This window comes from Pteronotus mesoamericanus, unplaced genomic scaffold (genome assembly GCF_021234165.1).
Source record: "Pteronotus mesoamericanus isolate MK-2021 breed Mesoamerican mustached bat unplaced genomic scaffold, CSHL_Meso_final contig_1, whole genome shotgun sequence".
NCBI lineage: Eukaryota > Metazoa > Chordata > Mammalia > Chiroptera > Mormoopidae > Pteronotus > Pteronotus mesoamericanus.
This window is the reverse complement of record NW_026554998.1, coordinates 4,014,493-4,039,441: the sequence shown is the minus strand read 5'-3', so window position 1 is coordinate 4,039,441 and position 24,949 is coordinate 4,014,493. Positions and strand designations below refer to the sequence as shown.

Here is a 24,949-nt window from a genome sequence, read left to right as displayed (position 1 = left end):
GAAACCCTGACACTCTCAGAAGAAAACAGTGCAAAGCTCTTTGACACTCACCATGGTGATGATCTTTTGGATCTGACACCAAAAGCACAGGCCACAAAAGCCAAAGTAAGCAAGTGGGACCACATCAAACCAAGAAGCTTCTTCTCAGCAAAAGAAACCGCCAACAGAAGGAAAGGCATGGGAGGACATATTTACAAACCACACAGCGAATGAGTTAATATTTCATATTTATGAAGAACTCTTCCAACTCAACAGCAAAAGAACAGGGCACAATTAAAAACAGGCAGAGGATCTGAAGGAAAGTTTCTCTGAAGAACACGGCAGGCCAGGCCGCTGGGGCACCCCCTTTCGCAGGGAATGTGGGCCGGACCTCGGTAGAGGCAGCGGGGGGAGGGGGGGCGCCCACTCCGAGGCCCCAGGAAAGGGGGCGGGAACAGGCGTGGCCGAGAGCCCGAGGGTGGGTGCGGCCACTCTGGGAAACAGCTGGGAGGTTCCACAAGAGAGTAAACTGGAACCGCGAGCCCCCCCCTCCCCCCCGCCCAGCAATCCACCTCTGGGACGGCATCCGAAGGAAATGAACCTGCGTCTCCAGGAAACGGCTCCACTCCCGGCAGGCTCCCGACAGCACTGCTCGGAGCAGCCGCGGTGCCGACGCAGCCCGCCTGCCTGTCGACGGAGGACAGGGGGTAGGACACGCGCGTCGGCGGGCATTCCTGGGCCTTCGTAAAGGAGGCGCGCCGCTTGCGACTCGAGGACAGGCCTGGAGGACGTTACGATGCAATGACATAAGCCTGGCACAGAAAGAGAAGCGCCACCCAGCATGACTTCTGAAACCTGGAAAAGCTGAACTCAGAGACAGCGCGCAGAGCGCGGGCCACCGAGGCGGGGAGCGGGGCGGGAGGGCGCACGGGGCGGCGCCCGTCAGCACGCACGCCTCCTGCGGGGTGGTGAAGGCGATCGGAAGCCTGGGGACAGCGTGACGGCCACAGCCAATCATCACTGTCCACGTCTGCTGTACTGAAACTTGGTCGGAAAGCAGCTCTGAAGTGTTTTCGTGAAAAGAAGAAAAAGAGGCAGGATGCAGGTGACGGAGGTGTTCGCGGGCTGGGCATGCTCACGCTCCCCCCCTCCCCCACCCCGGGGTGCGCGTGCGGGAGCCCGGCCCGCTGCGCCCCGAGGCACACACAGCTTCCACCTGTCAGCCACACCCTGGGCGCTGGAGGGTGACGTGGCCTCTGCCCACCTCAGTCACCTCGCCGGTTAGACCAGCGCGCCGTTTGCCCCTCCGTGACGGGGCGAGAATCACACGACAAAGCAGGAGGGCGGCGGGCGCAGCACGGCCGCTCCCGCCCGACAGCCACTGCTCTCCGCTGCCAGGCATCCCTGGGGAGGCCCGCCCGCCGCCCCACGCCCCAGAGCCGATCGTGGGTGCTGAGAAGCGCCCCTGCCCGCCTGTTCCCCCCACCCCACTGCATGGTGAGACCGTGTATCCCCACACAGCGTCCCTGGAGCCCAGGGCCGCTCCCCGCCGCCCACCCTTCTTTCCTCCGCGCCCCTCTGCTGCAGGGGTCCGCGCCGACGCTGGCGGAGGCTTCCCGCCCCGTCCACCCGGGCTGCCCCCCGGCGCCCCCTCGGCGCCTTCCCACGGGCACCGCTGTCCCCAGCAGGAACAGAGGGTCTGGCTGGCGAGCCCCAGGCCGGGGGGCAGGCGCGCTTCGAGCCGAGTGGCGGGTGTCCCCGCTTCCCGAGGTTACTGGGGACCACTGTGGCCTGAGAGTGGGACTTTCCAGACCTGCATGCAGCTGGCAGCACCTAATCTGTTTTAATTAAATAAAATGGAAAGCCACTCAGGCTGAGATGTTGAATCGAGGTGCCACGCGCTACGTGTTTCTAGCCCGGTCTGCAGAGGAGGACTGGGGACACATGCTGCCAACGGCTGCAGCCACTTGATTAAATGGAATAAACAAAACCTGTGCGGAGTGGCACAGACTTCGCCAGAGATGGGCCACGGGGATTCTCCCACGCTCAACACATCCACTTTGTTTGACTGAAATGTGTTTGCCGGAATTGAGACATGTCCCACATTAGAGCTGACTGATGAGGCCAAACCAGCGGATGTGCCGCCTGGAAGAGCTGGATGCGACTCCCAGCTCCCCGGCCGCCGACCGAGGGACGGGCAGGGCCCTGCAGCGGCCGGGGCCACGCCGGATTGGGGCCACGTGGTGGCTCGCGCCCAGCAGCAGCAGGGTCCGACGCGGGGAGGAGCTGGGACAGGGGCCTGCCACCTACGGCCTGCACCCACTCCAGCCCCAGCCTGCTCTTCCAGCAAAGCTTTACTGGCACAGAGCCACGCCCACCGCGTTCCCTGCTGGGGCCCTCCTGGACGAAGCCTGCTGACCCGTGGGAGTGGGAGCAGGCGCTGGGGTTGAGGGTGGACGCGGAGAGGCCCAGGACAGCGGGGCCGAGAGAGGGGAGGGACGGAAGAGGAGGGAGGGGCATGCTACAGGCAGACGCGCAGAGAGAACAGAGAAAATGAGGACGAACAGGGGGGAGACCAGAAATGAAGGAGAGAAAACGCAGCTGGAGGTGGGAGGGGCAGAGAGGCCAGGGTCCCCACATCCACAGGCCCCCCCGCCAAGTTCCCACAGGGCCAGCGATGCCTGTGGCCCCTGCCTTCCAGACAGCGCCGCGCCAGGAGGCAGAGGGCGGGGCGGGGGGATGGTGATGCTGGAGGACCGGCCGGGTGGCCAGGCGGGGGGGCAGGGGGCGTGATGCTGGAGGACCGGCCGGGTGGCCAGGCGGCGGGGGGGGGCAGGGGGCGTGATGCTGGAGGACCGGCCGGGTGGCCAGGCGGGGGCGGGGGCAGGGGGCGTGATGCTGGAGGACCGGCCGGGTGGCCAGGCGGGGGGGGCAGGGGGCGTGATGCTGGAGGACCGGCCGGGTGGCCAGGCGGGGGGGCAGGGGGCGTGATGCTGGAGGACCGGCCGGGTGGCCAGGCGGGGGGGCAGGGGGCGTGATGCTGGAGGACCGGCCGGGTGGCCAGGCGGGGGGGCAGGGGGTGTGATGCTGGAGGACCGGCCGGGTGGCCAGGCGGGGGGGCAGCGGGCGTGATGCTGGAGGACCGGCCGGGTGGCCAGGCGGGGCGTGGGGGACGGCCCCCGGCAGGCACCTGTGCTCCTGCTGCAGGGGGCTCGGCTGCGCGCTCGCTCTGTGCGACGGGCGCCAGGTGCCTGCTTGCATTTGGGTGCCAGTGACGGAGGAGTTGTCTGGAAGGCACACGGATCCCTTAACAAATGAGTCTATAAAGTTACGTAATTTCCACTGTATGTCAATATACAAGGCTCAACTAATGAACTCCTAGGCAGCTCCGAGAGGCTTTGAAAGCGCTGTGAGTGTGGGCAGTGTGCAGAGGTTCTGACACAGAACGGCCCTGCTCAATGAAGCAGGAAGAGGAAGCGCCCTCCCCAAGGCCTGGGGGGACCGGCCCCGCGGCTGCCATGACTCGGAGGCTGAGGGTGGAGACAGGGCGCCTCCCAGCCCGCTCCTGTGCGTGGGGCTGCAGGACCGAGCAGTGCGGGACCCCCGCCTACCCTCTCAGGGCCCGGTGATGGGGCAGCACCCAGAGCCTGGGCTGGGGGACGCCTTGGGGCTGCCCCTGGGGAACAGCCCCGCCTCCAGCCGAGAGAACCAGTCCTCCAGAGATCTGTGTGGGGGAGCGGGAGGGGGCAGCAGGCCTGGCCCCGGCTGAGGCAGAACTGGCCTCCGAGCCCTCAGCGGCATGGGAGACAGCAGCCCCCGCTCCCCGGCAGATCCAGGCCAGGGGGCTGCGGGCCCAGGGGCGGAGTCGGCGCAGCCCTGGTGCCTCGTGGGAGCGAGGGGGCCTCTCCCGGGCAGCTGCCGTGGGCTGCGGGGTGCTGGGTGAGAAAGAAATTCTGGGGGAGAAGGTCGGCCTTTCCGTTGAGGGCTGCACGCTTTGCAACGCCCAAGCGAGACTGACTGTTCAATGCGGCCGCGGGGACACGTGGGCACACGGTAAGGACTGCCCGCACCGCCTTCTCCACGCCTGGCAGACCTCCACGTGCGGAGGCTCCGCCCAGCCTGCGCATCAGGCCTAGGCCCCACCCCACACGCCCCGAGCCCAGGCGGACACTGGCCCTGAGGGCAGCAGCCCCTCTGCTCCAGGCCCCGCACGGAGCTGGGCCTGGGGGTCCCGGCTGGAGCAGGAGCACTGGGCACCCTGCCCACCCAGGACCCTCACCCCCTGGCGCCCGCGGGCGCCTCGTGGGGCTGGGAGAGGGGCTGAGAGAGATCGGCTCGGCGCAGGGCCGGAGACTGGCGGGGAGCAGAGAGGGGTGTCTGTGGCGGGGCCGGGAAGTGTGCGGGCAGAGGTGCGGGGCATGACCCCCCTCTCCCAGCACAGCTTCCAAAACCACACTGGGAAGCTGGGAGGGGGCCCGTGCCAGGCAAGAGGGAGAACAGAGGCTGAGGAGGAAGCCCCCTCGGGTCCCGGCTGGTCTGTCCGGGCCTTCCCGCCCTGTCCGCTGCCACCTGGTGGAGGCCAGGAGGCGTACAGCTCTCCACGGGAGCAGCCCAGGCCTGTGGGCGGGGCAGAGCAGGTCAGCCAGAGGTCCAGGCCTGACCTCGGGGTCACTGGACGGAGCTACCAGCTCTCCTTCCCAAGGGGCGGGGCTGCCGGTTTGCAAACCCCTGGCAGCCGGCCTCTTCCCACCAGTCAGTGTGCTGACCCTCCCGATGGCCAGGAGACGGGCCAGCTGGCCGGGACCAGGAACACTGGCTGCCACCTGCAAATGCTCTGGTCCTCCCCAGACAGCAGCGCAGGCCTGGCGGTTGCAGGGGGGGCTCACGTGGACGCCAGAGGGGCCCGCTGTGCAGCACGTGATTCAGCAAGTACGGGAAGGGCCAGACGGTCGGAAACACGCTGCCCCATCCAGAACGCCGAGGGCCGTGGCTCCTGCTCCCCCGGCCACGAGAGGCTTTGCTGGGGGGGCCAGGGCTGTTCCCGAAGCTGTGATGGGCACAGAGCCAGCGTCCAGGGCGCTGCGGCTGGGTTCTGGGGCAGCCCTAGTCTCGAAGACGGAGAGACGTGGGGGCCAGGGCGGAGGGCGGAGGCCGCCTGCCTCTGGGGCCAACCGGCCTCCGTGTGCAGGAGGAAACCGGGGGGACAGGCACGCCAGTGTGGGCGGCATGGGGGCGCCACGGCCGCAGCTGTGACTGGGGGCAAGGCCAGCAGAGCCAGGGGTGTCCTCCACCTCCCCAAGTTCTCCTGTCACGCCAGGAGGGGGCAGAGAACGCTAGGTGACCACCGGCGATGCTGCTGACGCGAACGTCAGGGACCTTCTCTGCTGGGACCGGACCGTGCCCGGCAAACTGCGATGCGCACGCTCACACCTCGAGGGGGCGGACGGGGCGGGGGGCCCGCCAGCTGCCTCTGCGTTCCGAGCTGCATCAGGCCCCTCCAAGGGAGGCTGGGCCCCGGCCCGCTTCAGGGCGCAGAGCTGCGGCCAGGTGAAAGGCTGACCACGCGGGGCAACCAGCCAGGACACTGCTGGCCCCTCGTCACCCAACACACGGTCACCGACACGTGGCCCTGGCAGCGCCAGGACTGCCAGCCTCGCCACGGGTGGGTGAGAAGGCATGTGCAAGCAGGCAGGAGAAGCCTTCCTGTGTGGAAACGCCAGGGCGCTGGGGCAGCGCTCCCCAGGGAGGCCAACGTGCTGCGCACAGCGGCTGATGGTGCACGGGCACCCAGGAGCACAGGCGCAGTGCAAGCCCGGCCCGGCCCGGCCCCCGGGGGGGCTGGCCCCCCCGCCCCACTCACCTCCATCTCCGAGCTGTGGGCGTGTACCTTCTGCACCATGTCCTCGGCCTCGCGCATGCGCCGGGTCAGCTGGGGCGAGTGCTCTGCCGGCGTCAGCTCGCTGTCGTAGGATCCCAGGATGGCGCGCATGCCGTCCCGCTCCTGTGGGCACAGGGCAGGTGGTCAGGCCAAGGTGCCGTGTGCTGGTAGATGCACCCAGGGGGCGGGAGTGGGAGCGTGGGCTCAGGACCGTGTTGGGGGTGCAGGCTGGGGTGGGGGGGCCCACGCACAGCTCCTCCGCTGCTCGGAAGGGGCAGCCCGAGCTTGGTCGTGGGCAGAAGGTCCCTGCCTGGTCACAGCCAGTGTCCCAGGTTAGTGTGACTTCCTGAGCCTCAGCAACAGGCCCAGGAGATCACCAGTGGGGCCAGGCCAGCACGTGGTTTGAGCACCTTGCCCCCATGACCCCGACCTTGACTCCGTAATCTGACAGCAGGTCCCGGGAAGGAGAGAGCCACTCAGGCAGGGAGGCAGCAGGCGTCCTGGCAAACCCAGAAGCCGACAGCTCTGTCCCCCTGCCAAGCTCCCTGCACAGCCCTGGGCCCTGCGGAAACGGCACTGGCCCCTGTGGGGCTCGTGTGCATGTGCCTCCCTGCGGCCACAGTCGAGGCGGCCACAGCCCCCGCCCAGGGCCAGCGCAGCCCAGGAAGGAGAGGTGAGGGTCGCAGAGGCCTGAGGGTCACAGAGGCCTGCGGGCCGGCGCTCGTCCTGCGGGCTTGTTCCTCTCCGAGGTTGGCTGGGGGGTCGCTGCCGCCATGACAATGCGGCAGAGCTCTGCCCTCAGGCGGGGCCACACGGGTCCGACCAGCCACACGGGCATCTCTTCCGCCTGGGCAGGCGGACCCCCACCACAGCCCGCAGCTGAGCTCGGGGGACGGGGGCGCCCCTGCTAGGAGGTGCTGGCCCAGCCCCCGCAGCAGGGGCCAGGTGAGCGGCAGGGATGGCCAGCACCAGTCCCAGGCACATCCTTGGGCGCTGGGAGCGAGGCCCCGCGCCACCCGCCACCGTGCCCCTGCGATGTGGGGCCAAGTCCCCCTCAGAGCGGCGGCCTCTCCGGCGGTGCCCCCGGCAGGGCCCCCACGGCCCCGCTGCTCTGGGCGCATGTGCTGCCCCCGGCGCCCCCCAGTGCCTCCATCAGGTGAGGCGGGAGGCGGCGGTGGGTGTGCACGCCCCGCGCTCTCCCCCAGCGCCCGGCGCCCCCGCCCGCGGCCCTTCGCTGCCGCCGGGCGTCCGCCCTCACGGGCCTGTGACTCAGCATCCCCGACACAGACTTCATAATTACTTGATGACAAAAAATTCAATAAGTGAGAAATTAAAGTTACAAATCCAACTGGAACTGGCCGCACACCCATGGCAAATCTGTTTCCGCAGGAAGGGTTATGGAGCATCACAGGTTTATTGAAGCCCTCTGTCATCCCGCTGACGCCTCCGCTCCGAGCTGGTTACCGCGTTACCACACGAGGGACGGGGAGGGGCCTCCTTTCACAAACACGCTGCAGTCGGCGCCTTTATTGACCATAAATCCCCACGTGCCTCCTCGCTCCCCTCCGCTCCGTCGGCAGGCCGGCTGTGGCCAGCGGAGAGGAAAATGTAAAATTGAAAGTCTGTTGTTTGTACCTTTTAGAGAAATTGCTTTGTCACTGAACTGTGCTGGTCTGATTGGATAATGACTTTTTAATGACTGGTTCCACTTGTGGAAAGTTCGCTTCCTTTCCACTTGAGCGAGCGCGGCGACTCATCGCTGGGCGGCTGGGCACCCGGGCCGCTGCGGAGGCGCAGACACACGCCCAGAGGAGCGCCCGCTGGGACGTGCTTCCCTGGGCGCCACCCCAGGGTGCAGGGCAAGCCCGCGGCAGCTGTCGGGCTTCCTCCCATGTAATTCATGCGGCTAACCAAGTGTGGGAAGGGCGTCGTGCGTGTGTAAGTGAGCGGAGGGCCGGGGGCTGGGTGCTGCAGGAGGGCGCCCTGACTCGCGCACGCCCACGGGGGCTGCTCGCCCCGAGGAGCCAGGAGGGAAGGCGGCGGCCGAGGCCCTGGGCGGCCAGGCGGCAGTGGGTCTGTGCCAGCCTGCGGACCAGCGCCCGCCCACTGGCGTGGGGGCCGAGAGTGAGGCCCGGCGGCCCCTCTGGGCTGGCCGACAAGGCCCCCGGGCGCGCCGCGCAAGGCCCGTCCACGGGCACAGGCGTCCTGCAGACGCCCTGCAGGTCAGCACCCAGGACGGGGCCTCCCGGCGGCTCTGCCCAGTGGGATCCCAGCCCCGAGGGCGGCAGGAACGAGGGTGGTGGCGGATAAACGCTTTCCTCTTTTGGGGAGCCAGGGCAGGGGCGTGTCGTGGGGCGCTGAGCAGTGGAGACGCCCCTGCGATGCAGGGCAAGGGTCATGATCAAGCCTGGGCCACAGTCTTCTAGAAACGGAACCAAGACACGGAGGCGCGGAGGCGCGGAGTCGCTCCGCTGAGGCCCCGCGGGGGGACGCGAGGCCCCTGCTCGTCAGCACCACGGGCTCCCAGGCTGCACGTCCCACGGGGACACGCGAAACGGGAGCAAGGAAGGGGCACGCACCGTCCCAGCCCCCACGCTGGGGGGGCAGGAGGGAGGCGGCCCTGGCGGGCGGGAGCGCGGCTGACCCTGAACTTGCAGCATCACCCGCAAGCCCACTCCATGAAGACCCCAGACGCGTCCGCCCAGGTCACATCGCACTGTGGTTCAACCTACAAGACACAGGAGGGTGCATCATGGATGGTGTGAGGCAGAGAGGCACCCACCGCCCACATGCGTGTGCAAACGCACAGTCCCCGAAAGTGCAGAAGAGGAACCGGGCTGCCTCCGGGCCGGCCCCTGGGGCACACGGCCGCGGGGGGCGGGGGGGGGGGTGGCGTCGCACCACATGCGCCTTATAACTCGCCCCTTTTCTAACATGTACTATGTCACCCCTTGAGTGTATCACCTGTTAAAAACACAAATTAAGATTAGAAATTCAGTAAAAAGCTAAACTACAATAAAAGCATTTAAGGGAAGCCTGGAGCCTTAAATTGTCCTAGATGGGGTTAAAGATATCATTAACTATCCACTACATTAAATATGCACAGAAACCATAAAAGGAAGAGAGAGAGAAAGTAAAAGAAAAAAAGAGAAACATGAGAAAAAGCTCCAATAAATTCAAAAAGGGACAAGAAAATGAGAAGTACCAAATAATGAGGCTAATAAACAAGCATTAAATAAGATGAAAGAAATTAAATAAAGTAAATCAGAAAAAGAACAATATAAGTAGGTGAAACTTTCCAATAACAAGGCAAGGACAATCACATCGTATTAAAGAAAACAAGCGTCGTCTGCAGACTATCCTGGCAACGCACGGCCGCAGAGGCGGCGGAGCGGCCTGGGCAGCGCCTGCCCCGGGGCAGGGCAGGCCCGATGTGCTCCTCGGGCGGAACGCGACCTTCGTGCTTGTTGGAATACAGAACACACACGGCAGACACGGGTCAACGGCAAGGCCTCCGCGTGCCTCTAATAGGAAGGGGCAGGCCAAGCAGGGAAGGCAGAGTGAGAGACAGAGACGCTGAGTGGCACCATGAAACCGGACGGCCCGGAGCGCTGCCCAGGGCGGCGCGGCGACCCGCAGCGCGGAGAGCCTCTGGGAAACGCCGTGGATCCCACCGCACGAAGGCATCCCTGCAAACTTCCAGTGAAATGCCATTGGGAACTGCTTCCTACACCGAAAGGTGATCAGGCTAGCGGGTCCCTGCAGAGGGCTTGATGCCCAGCAAAAACACTCTTCAAAACTGAGATTTAAATAAACACATTTCCACACCAAGAAAGGCTGACACGGTCCCTCAGCAGCAGATCCACCAAAGGAGCTCCAAGGAGCGCTGTGCGGGCGGGAGCCCCGGGCCCCAGGGAGACGCTCGGAGAGGCGGGGGCACCGGAGGCCATGACGGGTAGCGGATACGTGTAAACAGGAGCCAACAGGCCGGCGCAGCAGCTCCAGGAGTGGCTCTGCTGTGTGCAAGTGGCTGTGCGCATGCGGGTGAGCGGGGGCAGTGACCGTGTGGGAGCCTGGGCGCAGGCCCGTTAGCCGGTGTAACCCTGACAGCCTACGCCTGGAAGGAAGGGACACCGATGCCAAGTGTCCAAGGCCCTTGAACTGTCCAGAAGAGAGAGCAGCATTAATTTTTATTAGATCTTGGTAAAGACTCTATGTTGCAGTCACATAAGGAAGTACAAGAGAATGAGAAAGGGAAGCAGTTTATTCTCTAACAAAGTGTAGAAAGAAGGAAGAATGCAGGTAGAAGGCAAACGGTAAGATGGTTACTTTACATGCAACTCTGTCATTAATTGCATTAAATGCAACTGAATGAGGTATTTCAACTAAAAGAAAGGTTTTCAGATTGAATATAAATACGAAACCTATCTCTAACTGGTATGAGACACATCTCTACTAAAAAAAAAATGGCACTTTCACAATGAAATGAAAAAAAGTAAAAGGTACAGAAGCGTAAAAAGTGAAGTTGATACATCTATATTAATATCACACATAGGAGTTTTACAGATCAAAAGAATTCACGGGGAATAAAGAATGCTGCATAAGAATAAAAGACTAAATTGACCAGGAAGACAATTTTCAATGTATAAGGGCCTGATAAAATAGCATCCAAAGATATACTGAATAGCTGACGAAATTAAAAGGGGAAGCAGACAAAGCCACGGCCAAGCCGGGGGATTTCAATACACCTGTCAGGAGCTGAGAGGAGAGAGAGAACCGTTGGCCCGCGAGGACACCGGGGGGGGGGGGGGCACCGCGGGGCGCGGCCATCGCGCGCAGGGCACGCCACTGCCGAGGGCACGTGGCTGTGCGCAGACACGGCACCCCGCGGGGCCGCCAAGCACGTCTCCGCGAGTTTCAAAGAACCGACACCATGCCACGAACGGTCTCCGAACACAATGAAATTAAACCTGAAATCCAATTGAAAAAAGTCACAAAAAGCTTGAAAATTAAGAGCTTTATTAGGGAATAATCTATTGATCAGGATAGAAATCACAATGGGAATCAATATTTTGAACTGAATAAGAAAAACACAATATATCAAAACTAAAGTGTGCATCTAAATTTCGAGCCTTAAAATACATACATTACAAAGAAAAGGATAAAAACCATGATCCACATAAACAACTTGAAAAGTTAGAACTAAAACAACAAACTCAAGTCAAAGAAAGAAGGCACTATAAGTGTAAGAACAGAGATCAATGAAACAGAATACACACAGTACAGAATCAATAATGCCAAAGTTGGTCCGTTCAAATAACTAATAGAATTGATAAACTACTGATGAGACAAATCAAGGGAGAGGATGAATAAAGACTGAAAGAGAAGACCATAAAATATTTTAAAATATAATAGCACACACTGAACAACGTCACACAAACGTAAAAGTTTAGAAAAAACAGACCACCTTTTAAAAAGCAAGAAGAAAAAGAATTCCAAGCCCCAAATGTCAATCTCCCCCGACGAACGCCCCAGGCCCAGAGGCCGTCCTCGGCGAGGGCCGCCGACCTGGAGGAAGACACGCCCGCGGCCACAGGAGGCTTCCCTGACCGTCTCGCACAGCCAGGGAGACCGGGGCACGGGAGGCCACGGAAATCAGCTGCCAAAACCTGTCATAAACACAGGTGCCAAATCCCTCAACTACTTATTAGCAAACCAAATAGAACATTGCTTACAAAGGATAATCCACAGGCAAGTTTGCTTATTCCTGGAATGCAAGTTTGGCTTAACCTTTGACAGTCAATTGACTTAATTCTCTACACGATAGAATAAAGAAAAATCAAGATCCTCTCAATATGTGCAGAAAAACATCTGGTAAAAATTTAACATCCTATTCATGATTTAAACAATAAAACAACAAAACAATCTCTTAGCAAGAGAAGAACAGAGAGGCCCCGGCTGGCGCGGCTCAGTGGATTGAGCGACGGCCTGTGAACCAAAGGGTCGCCGGTTTGATTCCCAGTCAGGGCCCATGGCTGGCTTGCGGGCCAGGTCCCCAGTGAGGGGCACGCGAGCAACAGCCACACGGGGATGTCTCCCTCCCTTCCCCCTCTCTGGCTATAAACAAATAAAGCCTAAAGAGAGACGACGGAGGGGAGCTGCTTTAAGCTGAGGAAGGGTCGCTATGCGTCCCTGCGATCGGAGCAGGGAGGTGCCAGGCGTGGACCCCCCCGAGACCGGGAGGACACGCCACAGCCCCCAGCACCTCTGTCCACGGCCGCGTGTGGGCCTGAGCAGCAGAACAAGGCAAGCAAAGACCGAAGGCGCAAAGACCAAAACAAAATTAAAAATGATTCTTGGAGGGGAGGCAGCCATGGACACAAAGTCCAAATTCGCAAATAAATTATTAAAATAAGTCAGTTCAGTAATGTCGTTGGATCAAAGTCACTGATCAAAGTTTAACTGTATTTTTATATGCCAGCACAAAATGCTGGCATATTTCTTTTTCTTTAGTTAAAAAAGACATTTTGGAGAAGATGCTATTTAAATACCATCCACAACAACAGCAGCAGCAAAAAAACCCCACGAGACAGCCGCCCAGGAAACTTTATCGAACACCACACCGAGAAGACACGGGCGGCCTACAGGTGTGGGCGCCGGTGCCTGGCTCCCAGACGGGCAGCGCCGTGGCCACGCGGACACCACCTAAGGGACGCTCCCCGGGAGAGTGCGCAGCAGGTCTCAGTGGGCGTGGGCAGGCCGCCGCGAGCCCCCGGGCGGCCGGACGCCGGACCACAGGGCTCGCCACGCCTCAGGCACCGAGGGTCAGGGCTCCGGCCAAGCGAGGGCGACCCCAAGTGCAGGCCCGCAGGCCCAGCCGGCCAGCGGGAGGGGCAGCGGGAAAGCAGCCTTTTCACCCGACGGTACCGCGTCGGCCGACGGCCGTGAAAAACGGAGCTGGCCCCGAAGAGGAGCGTGCCCCCGCCCGGGGCAGGCAGGAAGCGGCCGCTGGGAAGGACGGCCACATGGGAGGGCCGCCCGAGGGAAGTCTGAGGCGGACACCGCAGAGCTCACTAACGTCAAGAACTCGCACGGAAGACGGTGAAAAAGGTGTTGTCGACCCACACACCTGACCAAAGGGGAGCATCCCAAGTGTTTAGAGAACCCTTAGACATCAGAAAGGGGGACGCCACAGAACGAAGCGCGGGCAGTGGGTCTGAGCGGGGTCTCACCAGGGCGCGCCCCGCAACAGCCAGCTCACGGGAAGGGGGGCCACCCCCTCGCTGGGACGCGCGCCTGGACCGCAGGGAGGCAGCAGCATGGGCTACAATGGGGGCCGGGGACGCACAGCTCTGGAGCTGGAGCAACGCCGCAGGCGTGGGGACCACTCCCACCCCCACCCTGAGGCCGGTGGTTTGACCCCAACTGTGGCAGGGGCCACGTCACACACCCAGGACGGGACAGGTGCACCGGGGTGCGCAGCGACCTCACCCCTGTGCCTCAGAGACGAGCACGGGCAGCTCCCGGCAGCGCTGCTCAGGCACCAAGATGGGAAGGCACTGAAATGCCCATCGGGGAGAATGAAAAATGCAATGCAGCGCAGCTCATAAAACAGATGAAGTGCACAGCCACAGAGTTATGAGCAAAAGAAGCTGCACAGAAAATGACACACGGCACGACTCCGTTTGGACCCAGTGACTTGTGGTGTCGGAAGCGGGAAGGGGTCACCGTGGGGGCTGCCCCAGCTGCGTCTGGGAGGGAGAGACGCCAGTGGACTGACTTCATTGACCCATGCTCCCAGGACAGAGTGCTTCCTGCACGTATGTTATACTCCAAAAGCAAGCTGGGGAAAGTGTGCTTGAAACAGGATCGTCTGTATTTCTAGAAGCTCAGCCACAGCTGCCCAGGCACACGCACCAACCCCTGGTCCAGGACCTCAGCCAGAAGCCCCGGCTGGGCAGCACCAAGGCCTGGGGCCGCACCTGCAGTCCTGGCGGCACAGGTCGCTTGGGGAGAGGGGAGCAGGAGGTGGCGGGGGCCAGAAGAGAGGAGTGCCAGTGTTCCTCGGTGTGGAGCTAGGAGGGGGCGATCTGGGAGCTGTGCGTCCAGTGAGGGGCACGGGCAGCCAGGGAGGTCAGAGCAGGGAAGGCCGGAAGCGTCCCACAGGCTGGGCGGGGGCCCTGAGGAAGACTGACCCTAGGTCTTCCTCCTGAGACGCTGAGGCCCCCAGACTTGGTCCCAAACCCACCCAGGAGGTACACATGGAACCAAGGGCTCCCTGGAAGCAGCAGCTGTGACCCCATCTTGTCCCTGTGGCCACCTCCAGGAGAGGGGTCACACTGACCGGCAGAAACACCCAGGAGGCGAAGAGGGCCTGAGGATGCAGCTCACGGCCAGGCGGGGGGAAAGCGACCCTCACGGCACAAGCTTTCAGAGTAGCCGAGGCCCTCGCCCCACTCAGCCGGGTGGGAGGCCAGCGCAGGGGTGCGGGGGGAATCGGAGGGCGATTTTAACGAGCGCAGTTCGATTCCCTTCCGTGCAGGCACTTGAACAGTGTCCCAAACGGACTTCTGGCTTGGCTTCCTCCGAGGAGATGAGGCTAACGCGGAGCATGCTCAGCACCTGCCGCGCCACCCGGTGAGCACGCCTGAGGACGCCCGCCGGGGCCGGTCGTCGGGGGCCAGTGCACGGAGAACAGGCAGCCTCGCCCTCTGAAAGCACAGGACGGCCACCGGACGGGTCAGCCTTGCTCTGCTCCGAGCCGCGGGGGCCACGAGCGAGGCCGCACCTTCCCTGGGCAGCTGGGGCGGGGTAGCCGGCACTGGCAGCAGCCACCCTCACAGGCGGGCGAGGCCCTGTGGCGGGGCCCGGGGCCTTGGTCCCGCTGCTGTCCCTGCCTGCCGCGCCGCCCGGCCTCCAGACTCAGACCACGTCTCGGCCTGTTTCCCAGGGCCGCCACCTCGTCGTCTTCTCTGCGTTTCCATCCCCTCGGCTCCACCCGCCTCAGGAAGGAGCAGCCGTGGCTGCCCGGCAGGCCCGCTGTCTGCTAAGCCCACCTCTGCCGGTGCCAGGTGCGGAGCAGCCCTGCAAGGGGCCGGGCCGCCGGGCCCGCCAGGCGTCCCGTCCAGACCCGGCGGTGCATCCTCCCCGCAGGGCGGCAGGCGGTCAGGCCGCCCTCATAGAGAAGGGCTGGTCGCTCGCCACCTGCCCGGGGCCCATGCAGGGCGCCAGGTGCGAGAACAGGCCTGCCCGGGGCCTCCCCCAGGCACAGCTGTGAGTCGCGGGAGGCCCTGGGCCGCCTGACTTCAGGTGTCACCTCCCCGCCGCCCTCTCCCACCTACGCACAGCCAGTGCCGGTGGGGATGAGCTCTGTACTTCCCACCAGCAAGCCGTGTTCTTACAATTCCCACCTCCTGACAAAAAGCGCACCACCACCTACTGTGGAGGAGTGGAATCAATTGAGATTTCCTGAAGCAATTTTCCTTCGCTCTCACACTGCTCTGTTACAAATTCCATTTCATTTATGTGAGTTGTGTAACGCGTTCCCAGGCACCAAGCTCCCCGCCGCAGGCCCCTGCGCTCCCGCTGGCGGCGTGGGTGTAGCCTCAGAGGGCCGTTCCGCCCGGTGCTCGGGCAAGGGCCCGGGCTGCCGGCACGGGGAGGGGGCGTGCCTGCCCCCGCGAGGCCCGTGCAGGTCGGGTCTGCACGACACACAGGTGGGGACCGCGGGCCAGGGCGGTGGCCCGGCTGTGCCCAGCACAGCCCGCCCAGGCCCACGGCACCCAGAGAGGAAGAGGAGCCGGGGAGCGCAGGGGCACGCCGGCTCTACCCCCAGAGGACGCCCCAGCCTCAGCTCCCCTCCCTGCAACACAGGGAGTCCGACAGGGGCGCTGGACTGCAGCCCAGCAAGAGGGACCACCGTGCGGGCTCCGCGGCGGGCCCGCTGCCGCGCTGGCGGGCCGGCCACACACGGGGCCTTACCGGCGTCGGGTCTTTCCCAGAGCCCAGGCTTCTAGTTTTCATGAAGTCCGATTTGCCAAGCTTTCTTTTATGGATTATACTTTCAGTGAAGGTCTGAGATCCTGAGGATCTGCCTACATCCTGAAGATTTTCTCTTACCCCAAAACTGTTCTGCACTCTCACGTTCTCCATTCAAGTGCGCGATTCGTTCTGAGTTGGTTTTTGCACAAAGTGTGAGGCTTTGACCGAGGTTCAAGGTCTACCTCTGGACGCCCGACTGCTCCAGCTACGTCCGTTGGAAAGGTCACCTTTCTTCCACTGAACTGCTGTGCATCCTTCTCAAATACCAGTTGACCCAAAGCGAGCAGGAAGGAAATGATAATAAATTAAATACGAAGTAGGAAAACACCAGAAAAAAAACCAGCTGAGCCAGAAGCTGGTTCTTTGAAAAGATCAATAAAACGGATAGAACATTAGCTAGACTGACCCCCCCCAAAAGAGAGGAGTTTGAGGTTAACGAGGCTGGGAAGGAAAGGGGATCCGGCGTCACCAACCTCCCCAAGTGGAGGGTGACAGAGGAAGACGGCCAACGCCCGCGCCGACAGTGAGTGGCCCGAGTGAGATGGACCAGCCCCGGGAGGACCCCTGCTACCAAAGCCAACCTGACGGGACGCACAAACCCTGAGCAGTGCTGTTGTGGGAAAGGGGCGAAGGGGCCACCGCCACCTCCCTGCCGCCTGTGGGGCGTGGCCGGCAGGGGCCGGGGCCCCCGGTCCGCGCGCTGGGCCCTGCCCCCCGTGCGGCTCCCTGCCGTTGGGACTGTGCCGCGCCTGCTGCTCTCCGTCCAAGGCGGCCCTTCTCTCCGGGGCCGCCTCCGTTCCGCTACCGCTCACGCGCGGCACTTGTCTCGGTCCACGGTCCCTGTCCCTGTCCTGGTCCCCCGTCCGGCCGCCTGGTCTTCAGTCGAGGCGTCTTCTGTCCACACACGCCGTCCCTGGGCTGCTGACACCGCCAGCGCGGAGTCTGAGACAAGATGGGGACTCGCTCCGAGCTGCTGCCTGGGTGCCCAGCCCCCCACCTCCACTCTCCGAGTCTCCCGTGTTTGCGCTACGCCTAACGTCCAGGTCCCTGGCTGTACTCCGCAGCGGGAGGCGGTCCGTCTCCGCCGCCGTCCTGGAACTGGAAGCCCTGGCCACGCGTCAGTCTCCCCTTCAGCCAGCAACATGTGCCACCCAGGTCTGGGCGCTGTGCTAGGTGCCACCCTAAGAAGCTTGGTCCTATGACTGCAGTGGCGTCCGATTCAGGGATGGGTCCCCCGGCGCCTGCCCTGCCTGAAGAAGGGGGACACCATCAGAAACCGCATCACTTCCGGGTCACGAAGACGCCATCGACCACCACGGCGGCCCACAGAGGGGACGGCGCTGACAGAGAGACTCACCAAGGGGCCTGCCCTCCCCCGCCAACCGGCCCAGCATCCGCACGCCAGCGAGGTCAGGTGGACAGTCCCCCAGGGAAGCTGCCGGTCAGGTGGACAGTCCCCCTTGAAACCGAGCCCTGCGGAGCTCCACACGTGAGGCCGCCCCATGAACATGCAACCCCCCTCCATGTCTCCAGTAAGTGCTTTGTAAGCTCCAGGTCACAGACATAGTCCACAGAGCCAGAGGACAGCGCAGCCCTCTGGGCTTCAGGGGAAGACGGCCACTCACTGAGGAGGCTTGGTGCCCACCCCCTGCATCCTTTGTAGTTAGTTACAAACCTGCTTATGCAAAGACATCGCCCTGCATAATGCACACAATTATGCAGTGTGAGATGCAGCCTTAATGGGGAAAATTCAAGTCAGCCACAGAGACAGTTCAGAACACAGCATATTTTAAAATGACTGTGCTCTGACTTTGAGAAGCATTGACTCCCGCCCCTCAGTGTCCACAGGGACACAATACACACACACAGCAGGGTGCCCCTCCCCCCGCTGGTGCTGGCACCCACGCGCTCCCCCCTGCAGCTCGGGGCCTGCAGGAGCCTGCAAACTGCCAGCAGAGGACGGACTGCGTGGAAGCTCCCTGGACCCAGCGCTCGCCCCCGGGAGACCCACACCGCGGCTTGCCCTGCCCGTCCTCCCAGCCCTGCCGGGGGCAGGGGGTCCTCCCTGTGACGTCCTCCCTGTGGCCTGGGGAGCCCTGCCACGAGGGCCAGAAAGGGCCAGCCCTGCAAAGAGACCCTCGGGCACCTGGCCCACCCAGTGCCGGGCACGGCCGCCCCCTGGGGCCCAGGGGTGCCACACGCAGCCTGGACAGGGTGGGGGCGGGGTCCCTGCTGGCTGAGCGCGGGGCTGGGCCTCATGTGCAGGCTCCGGTCCTGCCCCTGAACGGGGGATGGGGGGTCAGCACCCAGGCTGGCTGGGCGCCCCATGACGTGCCTGCTGCCCAGACAGCAGTGCCGCTGAGTCCACGGTCACTGGGCCAGCGCGCTCTGCAGCCACAGCTGCTGACGGCGGCTCTGGGGCTGGGCAGCTCCCTGGGCACAGCCAGGCGCCGGCCCCACCCCGCAGCAGGCGGCAGGCACCCACGGGGGATCCTTGGCCACGGTCTGGGCAGCAGAAAGCTGGGAGACGCGGGACAGGACCCCAGTCGCAGCCAAGCCTCCAGGCAGCCCCATCTGAGAGGCTCCTGTGAGCTCGCTGAACGCACCGCGCCCTGCTCACAGCCCCACGAGGAGGTGCCGTACAGCCCTGCCTTCTCCGAAGAGGACGGTCTGAGCCACAGAGCGAGCTGGAGCATGGCCGGAACATGGCCAGGGTGCACAGGTGGCAGCGGCGGGGACCGGGCTCTGAGCCCCACCTGCCGGCTCCAACCACAACAGGACTCAGGCTTGACCACAGCAGGTTTGAGGCCCCAGGGAAAAGCCATGTAGGCTTGCGACGGAAGGAGGAGGGCGTCCACAAACACACTGGAAATGGCGCCCAGGTTCCCAGAGAGACTGGCGTGCAGACTGGCCAAGCCACCGCACACACCGGGCCCAGAAGCGGACGGGCTGGCGCGGAGCCTGCGGGGGGAAGGGCGGCAGCGTTCCCCAGGCAGCTCCCGCCTGCGCACGAGCTCGAGGGGACCCACTTCCGCTCGCGCCCACCGGCTCCGCCTGAGCAGAGGGGCGCGCTCCCTGCTTCCGCAGCGCCGGGGGCCCAGGCAAGGAGGCCCACAGACACCTCCGCCCATGCAAAGGGCTGCTTGTTTTTCCGAAGTCACTGTCCCGTGACTCAGCTGCGTAAGCGACTAGGACACTCAGCAGCGCCCGCGGGGCGGGGGGGGGTGTGAGGGGAAGGTCACGTGCCCCCAGCCACGTGGCCAGCCGGACCAGACCTTGAGCCCGGGCCTCTGGGACTTCACCACCGTCCCCCAAGGCAAACCCGCCAGGAGCCGGGGCCACGGGGAGGGGGGCCGACCCCGGCCCGCGCCCACCGCCGTCTGCACTGCTCTCCAGGCTGCGGCTCGGAGGGGCAGCCCTGTGCTCCTGAGGGTGACGATGGGACGGGGCCGCGGCCCTGTCACTCCCTGTCACTCTGTGCAGAAGGGAGAGCCCCTCCGGCCACCCAGCACTGCCTCCCGCAGGCCTCCCGCCTCCGCAGCACCGCGCTCACTCGGCGCCGCCGCCTCGGGCCTGCGGGGCTCGTGAGGCCGCTCGCGCAGGAATGAATCGTGCCTCTGTGACGGCAATATTTCTTTAACTGGAGGTTAATAAAAATCACCGGCGAAGGCTAACTGCTGGATCTAATTTATTTAGAGACTTTCATAAAGCTGTGGAAACAGCCCTTTACGAAAGCTTATTAGAGAGCCCCAAGGAAGCCCCGGAAAGCAGAGTGTCACTTCCTGGGATTCGAGTCTGGCCAAGTCCCTCAGAGGACAGGGCGCCGTGGGTCACCAGCAGTGCCCGATGCTCTGCTCGGTGCTCGGCCGACCCGCTGAGGGGCCGGCTCCAGGCGCTCCGCAGGGAAGGCCCGCCCCAGCCTCCCACCCTCAGCCCGGGGTCACGCGGCAGACACACCGTCAGTGACCAGCAAACGTTCTCCTCAAGTCCCAGGAGGCCAGAACAGCCCCCCCGGCCCCGGCGGCCCCAGAACGCCCACGTGCCCGCCGCCACACCGGGCGTGGCTCCTGTCGGCAGCGGGCTCGCGTGGACAGCTCCCTGCAGCCGGCAGCCCCCAGGCACCTGCCCGACAGCCTGTCTCTGAAGGCCCCCGGGCCCCCGGTGGTCGGGGGGCACTGGGTGCGGGACCCCTGCTGCACTGCCCGTAGGCCCCGGAGCAGAGGCTCCGTGGGCCAGAGAGCTCGTGTGGAAGAAAGGCCAGGCACCATCGCCCACTCGCCCCTGTGACCCCCGGCGACCCCCTCCGCCCCCTCCTCGCCCCCCCCCCCCGAGGCCCGCACACCAGCTGCGCGCTGCTGAGCCCCGTGCCCGCTGGCGGGGTGCTCGAGGGCGGGGGGGAGAAACCCTGGGACACAGTAAAACACACTCAAGGTTTCTGGCCAAGCAGAAGTAAAAGAACTGAAAAGGGGCAAGTTCAGGAACTGTCCAAATTCTCTCACATTTTTCTGGAAACCAGGCCTGTGCGGGGGTGCATGTACACCAGCTGGGGAATGCCTGCCAGCGCCCACGCCCCCTGGTGGGGATGGCTGGCATAGCAGGGACCACACTAGGCCCCCCACAGCACGCCCCCCCCCCCGCCGGCACGCGAGCGCCTCACAGCAAACTCCGACTTCCCAGAACGCGACGCTTTGATGCCTGGGCCAGGCGACCCGCAGGGAGCCAACACCAGCCCCGGGCCAGAGCAGGCAGGGCCCCTTCTGGAACCCTCTGTCACCCCCCACACACACTCCATAAGCCGCAGAGGACAGGGCAACCCACTGCACCTGAATTCCTAGGAAGCCAGGCGCCCACGGGGCACAAAGCCTGGTCAGTCCCACGAGCCACCTACCAGGGCCCTGCCCTGGACCCATTTTGCAGGTGGAAAAGGTGAGGCTCACAGACTCAGTAAAGACGAGGGCCCCCAGCTCCTCTCTACTGTGCCCCGCCCCCCTGGGCCCAGAGCCTGCCGCCCCTCCTTTCCCAGAGCCCAGGTGCCGCGGGCAGATCTGCTCCAATGCTCCCCGTCCCCGGACGCAGGTGGAGCTGGGAAAGCCCACTCTAGCACAACATGCAACAAGAGCTCTGGAAAGGGACCCAGAGCCGCCCCGGGCCTCAGCCCACACCGGGCGTCCGGTGCCGAAGGGACCTCCAGTCACCCGAGCAATGCTGCCCACCCCAGGGACGGACCCTGCGGCCCAGGCCTGGGACCGCGGGGCTGGCGGTGGTCGGAGGGAGCGCCTCCCCACCGGCCCCCACGGCACGGGGCGGCTCAGACCTTCCCAGGCAGCGCCGACTGGGGGGCTGCGGCCTGCAACCGCGCTCCTGTGCCTGCCTGTTTCCCATCCGATGACAGATGCTGTTTGATACCATCCAGCCCGAACGCACTCGGCGCTGTAAGCACAGGTCCCGCTTTATGGCTGTTTAATAACCGTTACAAAGGCCAGGGCCGGTCCTGGTCTGCTGGGCCCAATGTTCCTTGAGGGACCCGTGGGAAAAGCTGCTAAACTGCACTGAAAACCCCGCTTTCCAGAGCGGAAGCACACTCACAGGCACACACGTAAGTGTGTACTCACACGCGCGCACCCTCGCCTGCGTGCAGACCCACGTGCACACACATGCCTGTACAATGCAACCATACACTCAGGTGTGCGCACCATCACATGCCATCACCCACACACACTCAGGTGTGCACACGCGCACACTGACCACCCTCCCACCCAGGCATGGGGGCACGGGGGGAGCTGGGCAGGCATGGGGGGGGAGCTGGGCAGGCATCAGGGATGGAGCTGGGCGTGGCAGAGTCACCCCCCGCCACCCCCATCCGCAAACACCTCTTCCGTAAAGAGGGGCATTGCAAACACTAACTCAGAGACGTTTCAACAGAAATTTTAGGTGAGTGTCAGAAAAATATTAATGAAAACGTAGTGAGGTGGTGACTGCTGGCAGTCGCTGCCACCCGCTGAGTGGGCTGTGCCCAGCCCCAGGCCAGGCACAGGACACGCGTTTGCTGGGAGACCGCCTGTGTCCAGGGTGGCACACACCGGCCACACTGCACAGGCCTGGCACAGAGCTGGTGGGAGTGGCGGCCAGCCGGCCCCGCGGCAGCTCCCGTTGGAAAGCGCGGGCCTGTGTAGGCACTGCCGACAGGCCGCCAAGAGGCCGCGGGTGCTGAGTGACGGCAACGTCGGCCCCCGGCTAGGAACCGCCGCACCAGAGGAGCAAGAAAACCATGAAGCCCAACAGGGCCACGCGCCACGGACACGTGTGCCCCCTACATCTGCCAGCTCCTGGGAGGGCACTGGCCCGGCCTTCAGCAGGCCTGCCCGGCCAGGCTGCCGCCAGCCAAGGGCAGGACCAGCAGAGGAGGCCGGCGGCTTCCGATCCCCAAGAATCACCAGGAGTGGCCTGGAGACAATTCCAACAGCAGCAAGACGCTGAGGCTATTTTTAGCTGTAACGCTCAAGAGGCTGCCTGGCGGGGAACCATGTCTTTGAGCGTGACCATCAATTTTCACCTGCGGCCAACTTCCTTTCCTTTCAGGATGAAGGTTATTCAAAGATTTGGATTTCTTCGAAATTGAGTTAAAAAGAGAACAGGTCTCCACAAGGATGAGAGGGGATTTTAAATCGTAAACAAGGACACTCGCCAGCTTGCACAGTCTGGTCTTCCCAGGCCTGCCAGTCGCCCTCCGACCCCACAGGACGCACCTGCAGGCAGGCAGGCCACCCGCACCACGGCGGAGAGGCCCCGGCTGGCGCTGCCCCTGCCAGGCCACACTCCATCCTGCGCCTCGGCCTCTTGCGGCGTTAGAGGGTTAAAGACCATCAGGAGCTGCCCGAGACCCACCCCCTCCTCACCAACACACACAGAGGGGACGTGGGTACCCACTCCAGCAAAAGAGAGCGGGTCCGGCCCCGAAGGTGCCTCAGAGGGCCCGCAAACACCACCGCTGTGGAGCACCCCCCGGGCGCGAGGCTGTGGGAGCCCAGGGACCCTGTGGACAGGGCACAGGCAGGGGCTCGCTTCTGAGGGTGCTTGAAGGTTGGCGGAGGACAAAGAGGGGCTGGCCTGGATCCCGCTGAGCGCAGCTTCCAGGCCGAGAGACGGCGGCCCGGGCCGCGGTCGCCCCCCCTTCCTGGCCCCACCCCCCACGCCCCAACGGTGGCGGCGGCCGGAGCCAGCCCACAGCGCCTCGTCCATGCCGTCACAAACTCTTAACAAACATGTTACATTGGGAGATGAAGTAAAAGGCATTGTGGTCAATTTCACTGTACTTCCTAGAACTTCTTTGCTCTCTGGAATTTTTTTCCTACTTCAACCCAGTTCCAGCTGCCCCCTTGGTAGGACGCTCACTGGCTTTCTAGTAACTGCAAATGGCATTCTCCCATAACAGAACAGGTGTCTTTTTTTTTTTTTACTTAAATGGCTATAATAGAAATGTCAGTTCAGAAAGGTAAGCTGAAAGGGCACTCTATCACCACCTGGAAACTAAGTGTTAAAGCCGAGAGAGGACCCTTCTCTGTGCAGCGCGAGCCTTCCACGCCCAGGGCAGGACACCTGCTAACGAGGAGCCCCGGGCAGGGTGACGGCCCTGCGGGCTTTTCTGGGGGTTCCGGCAAAGTGGAGGGGGCGTCCTACATGAGAAGGAAGCGGGGTCCGAACCTGAACCCAGGTTGAAAGGGTGTGGAGACCATGCCCCCCAGGGCCGCAGGGGCAGCTGTGAGGCCAGCACGGGTGGGGGCGCTCCGGAGACGGCCGCCGGGGCCGGGCCCGCGCCCTGTTAGCTGGGCGCACGGGGGCACAGAGGCAAGGACAGGGCGCGCAGAGGGCAGGCGGCGAGGACAGGCACCCACTTTCAGAAGCCCGGGGCCAGCATCTCCCTTTCACAGAGCACCTGCCTCGCTGCCCGCCGGTGCTGACCAGCAACGTCACAGAGGACGTCTGTCTCCTGCGCCCAATCCGTGCGCCAAGCACGGGAAACGCTCCAGGAGGCGAGGAGCCCGACTCTGAGGACGGACGTGGGAGGAGGACGCGGGCCCCGCAAGCGGCGGTGGCGTTTCCAAGCTGCCAGGGGCCCGCAGGTACAGCCCGCTTCTCTCAGAGGCGAGAGGCCGCGTGCCGGGGACTCCAAGGCGCGGGGGCGGGCCGCGGCTTCCTGGGAACCTGCTCAGGTGGGCTCTCCCCGCACACCCGGTCCCTGCTGCGGGTGACACCTCCCCCAACACAGGCACCCGGGAACAGCAGACAAGGCCCTGTGCCACATGTCCAGGCTCCCAGAGGGCCTACGAGTCACTTAACTACACTCAGAGGTGTGGCAACATGAAAAAGTGAGAATTTAAAGTGCCAGCAGCCACCCATGTCCCGGGAGGGAGGCCTGGAGGCCACAGGAGGCGGCGGGTGCGCGCCACAGGCCCGGGCTCTGCCCCCAGGGCCACCCCGCTGGCCCTGTGCGCCCGGCCTCCCTCCCAGGTGGCAGCGCTGCTCGCAGCCCCGTCATAAAAGGGAAGAAAGCGCTTCACGGGGCAGAGGCCCACCTGCCACAGGTTGCGGGCATGAGAGTGCCCTAAGCCAGAGACCCTGGCCACGCGGCCCCACAGCGCGGGTGACCGTGCCCCCGCAAAGCCCGGCATGTGCATCCAGATTCTAAACGGCTGAGCCTGGGAGCCACGGAGACGCTCTCCAGCAGGTGAGGGACACACAAACTGGTCCATGCAGACGGGGGACACTGCTCAGCGATAGGACACGAGCTGTCCGCCATGGAAAGACACAGAGGGACCGTGACTGCACCTCAGTGAGTGACGGAGGCCACCCTGACGAGGCTGCGTGCGGTGTGATCCCCGCTCCACGACGTTCTGGAAAAGGGGAACGCGAGGGGACAGTGAGGAGACCGGCGGCTGCGGGGGACCGGCGGCAGGGAGCTGCGGGGGCAGCACCGCTGGGCGGCGGCAAGGGCCGGACCGCGCGGCGTCGGGGCCCAGTGTCCACTCTGGGCTGGCGGACAGCGACGGGGCC

The 24,949-nt window shown here is 63.9% G+C and overlaps 1 protein-coding gene across 3 annotated transcripts in view; it reads right to left on the bottom strand.

Annotated features, from left to right (window-relative positions):
• Nucleotides 1-24,949, bottom strand: part of MAD1L1 (mitotic arrest deficient 1 like 1) — a 186,015-nt gene that overhangs the window by 76,368 nt on the left and 84,698 nt on the right. For all 3 annotated transcript variants that reach the window (XM_054565423.1, XM_054565497.1, XM_054565573.1), the window contains one exon: nucleotides 5,840-5,980. In XM_054565423.1, the coding sequence (XP_054421398.1) occupies nucleotides 5,840-5,980 (141 nt within the window). The remainder of the gene's footprint in view (nucleotides 1-5,839; nucleotides 5,981-24,949) is intronic.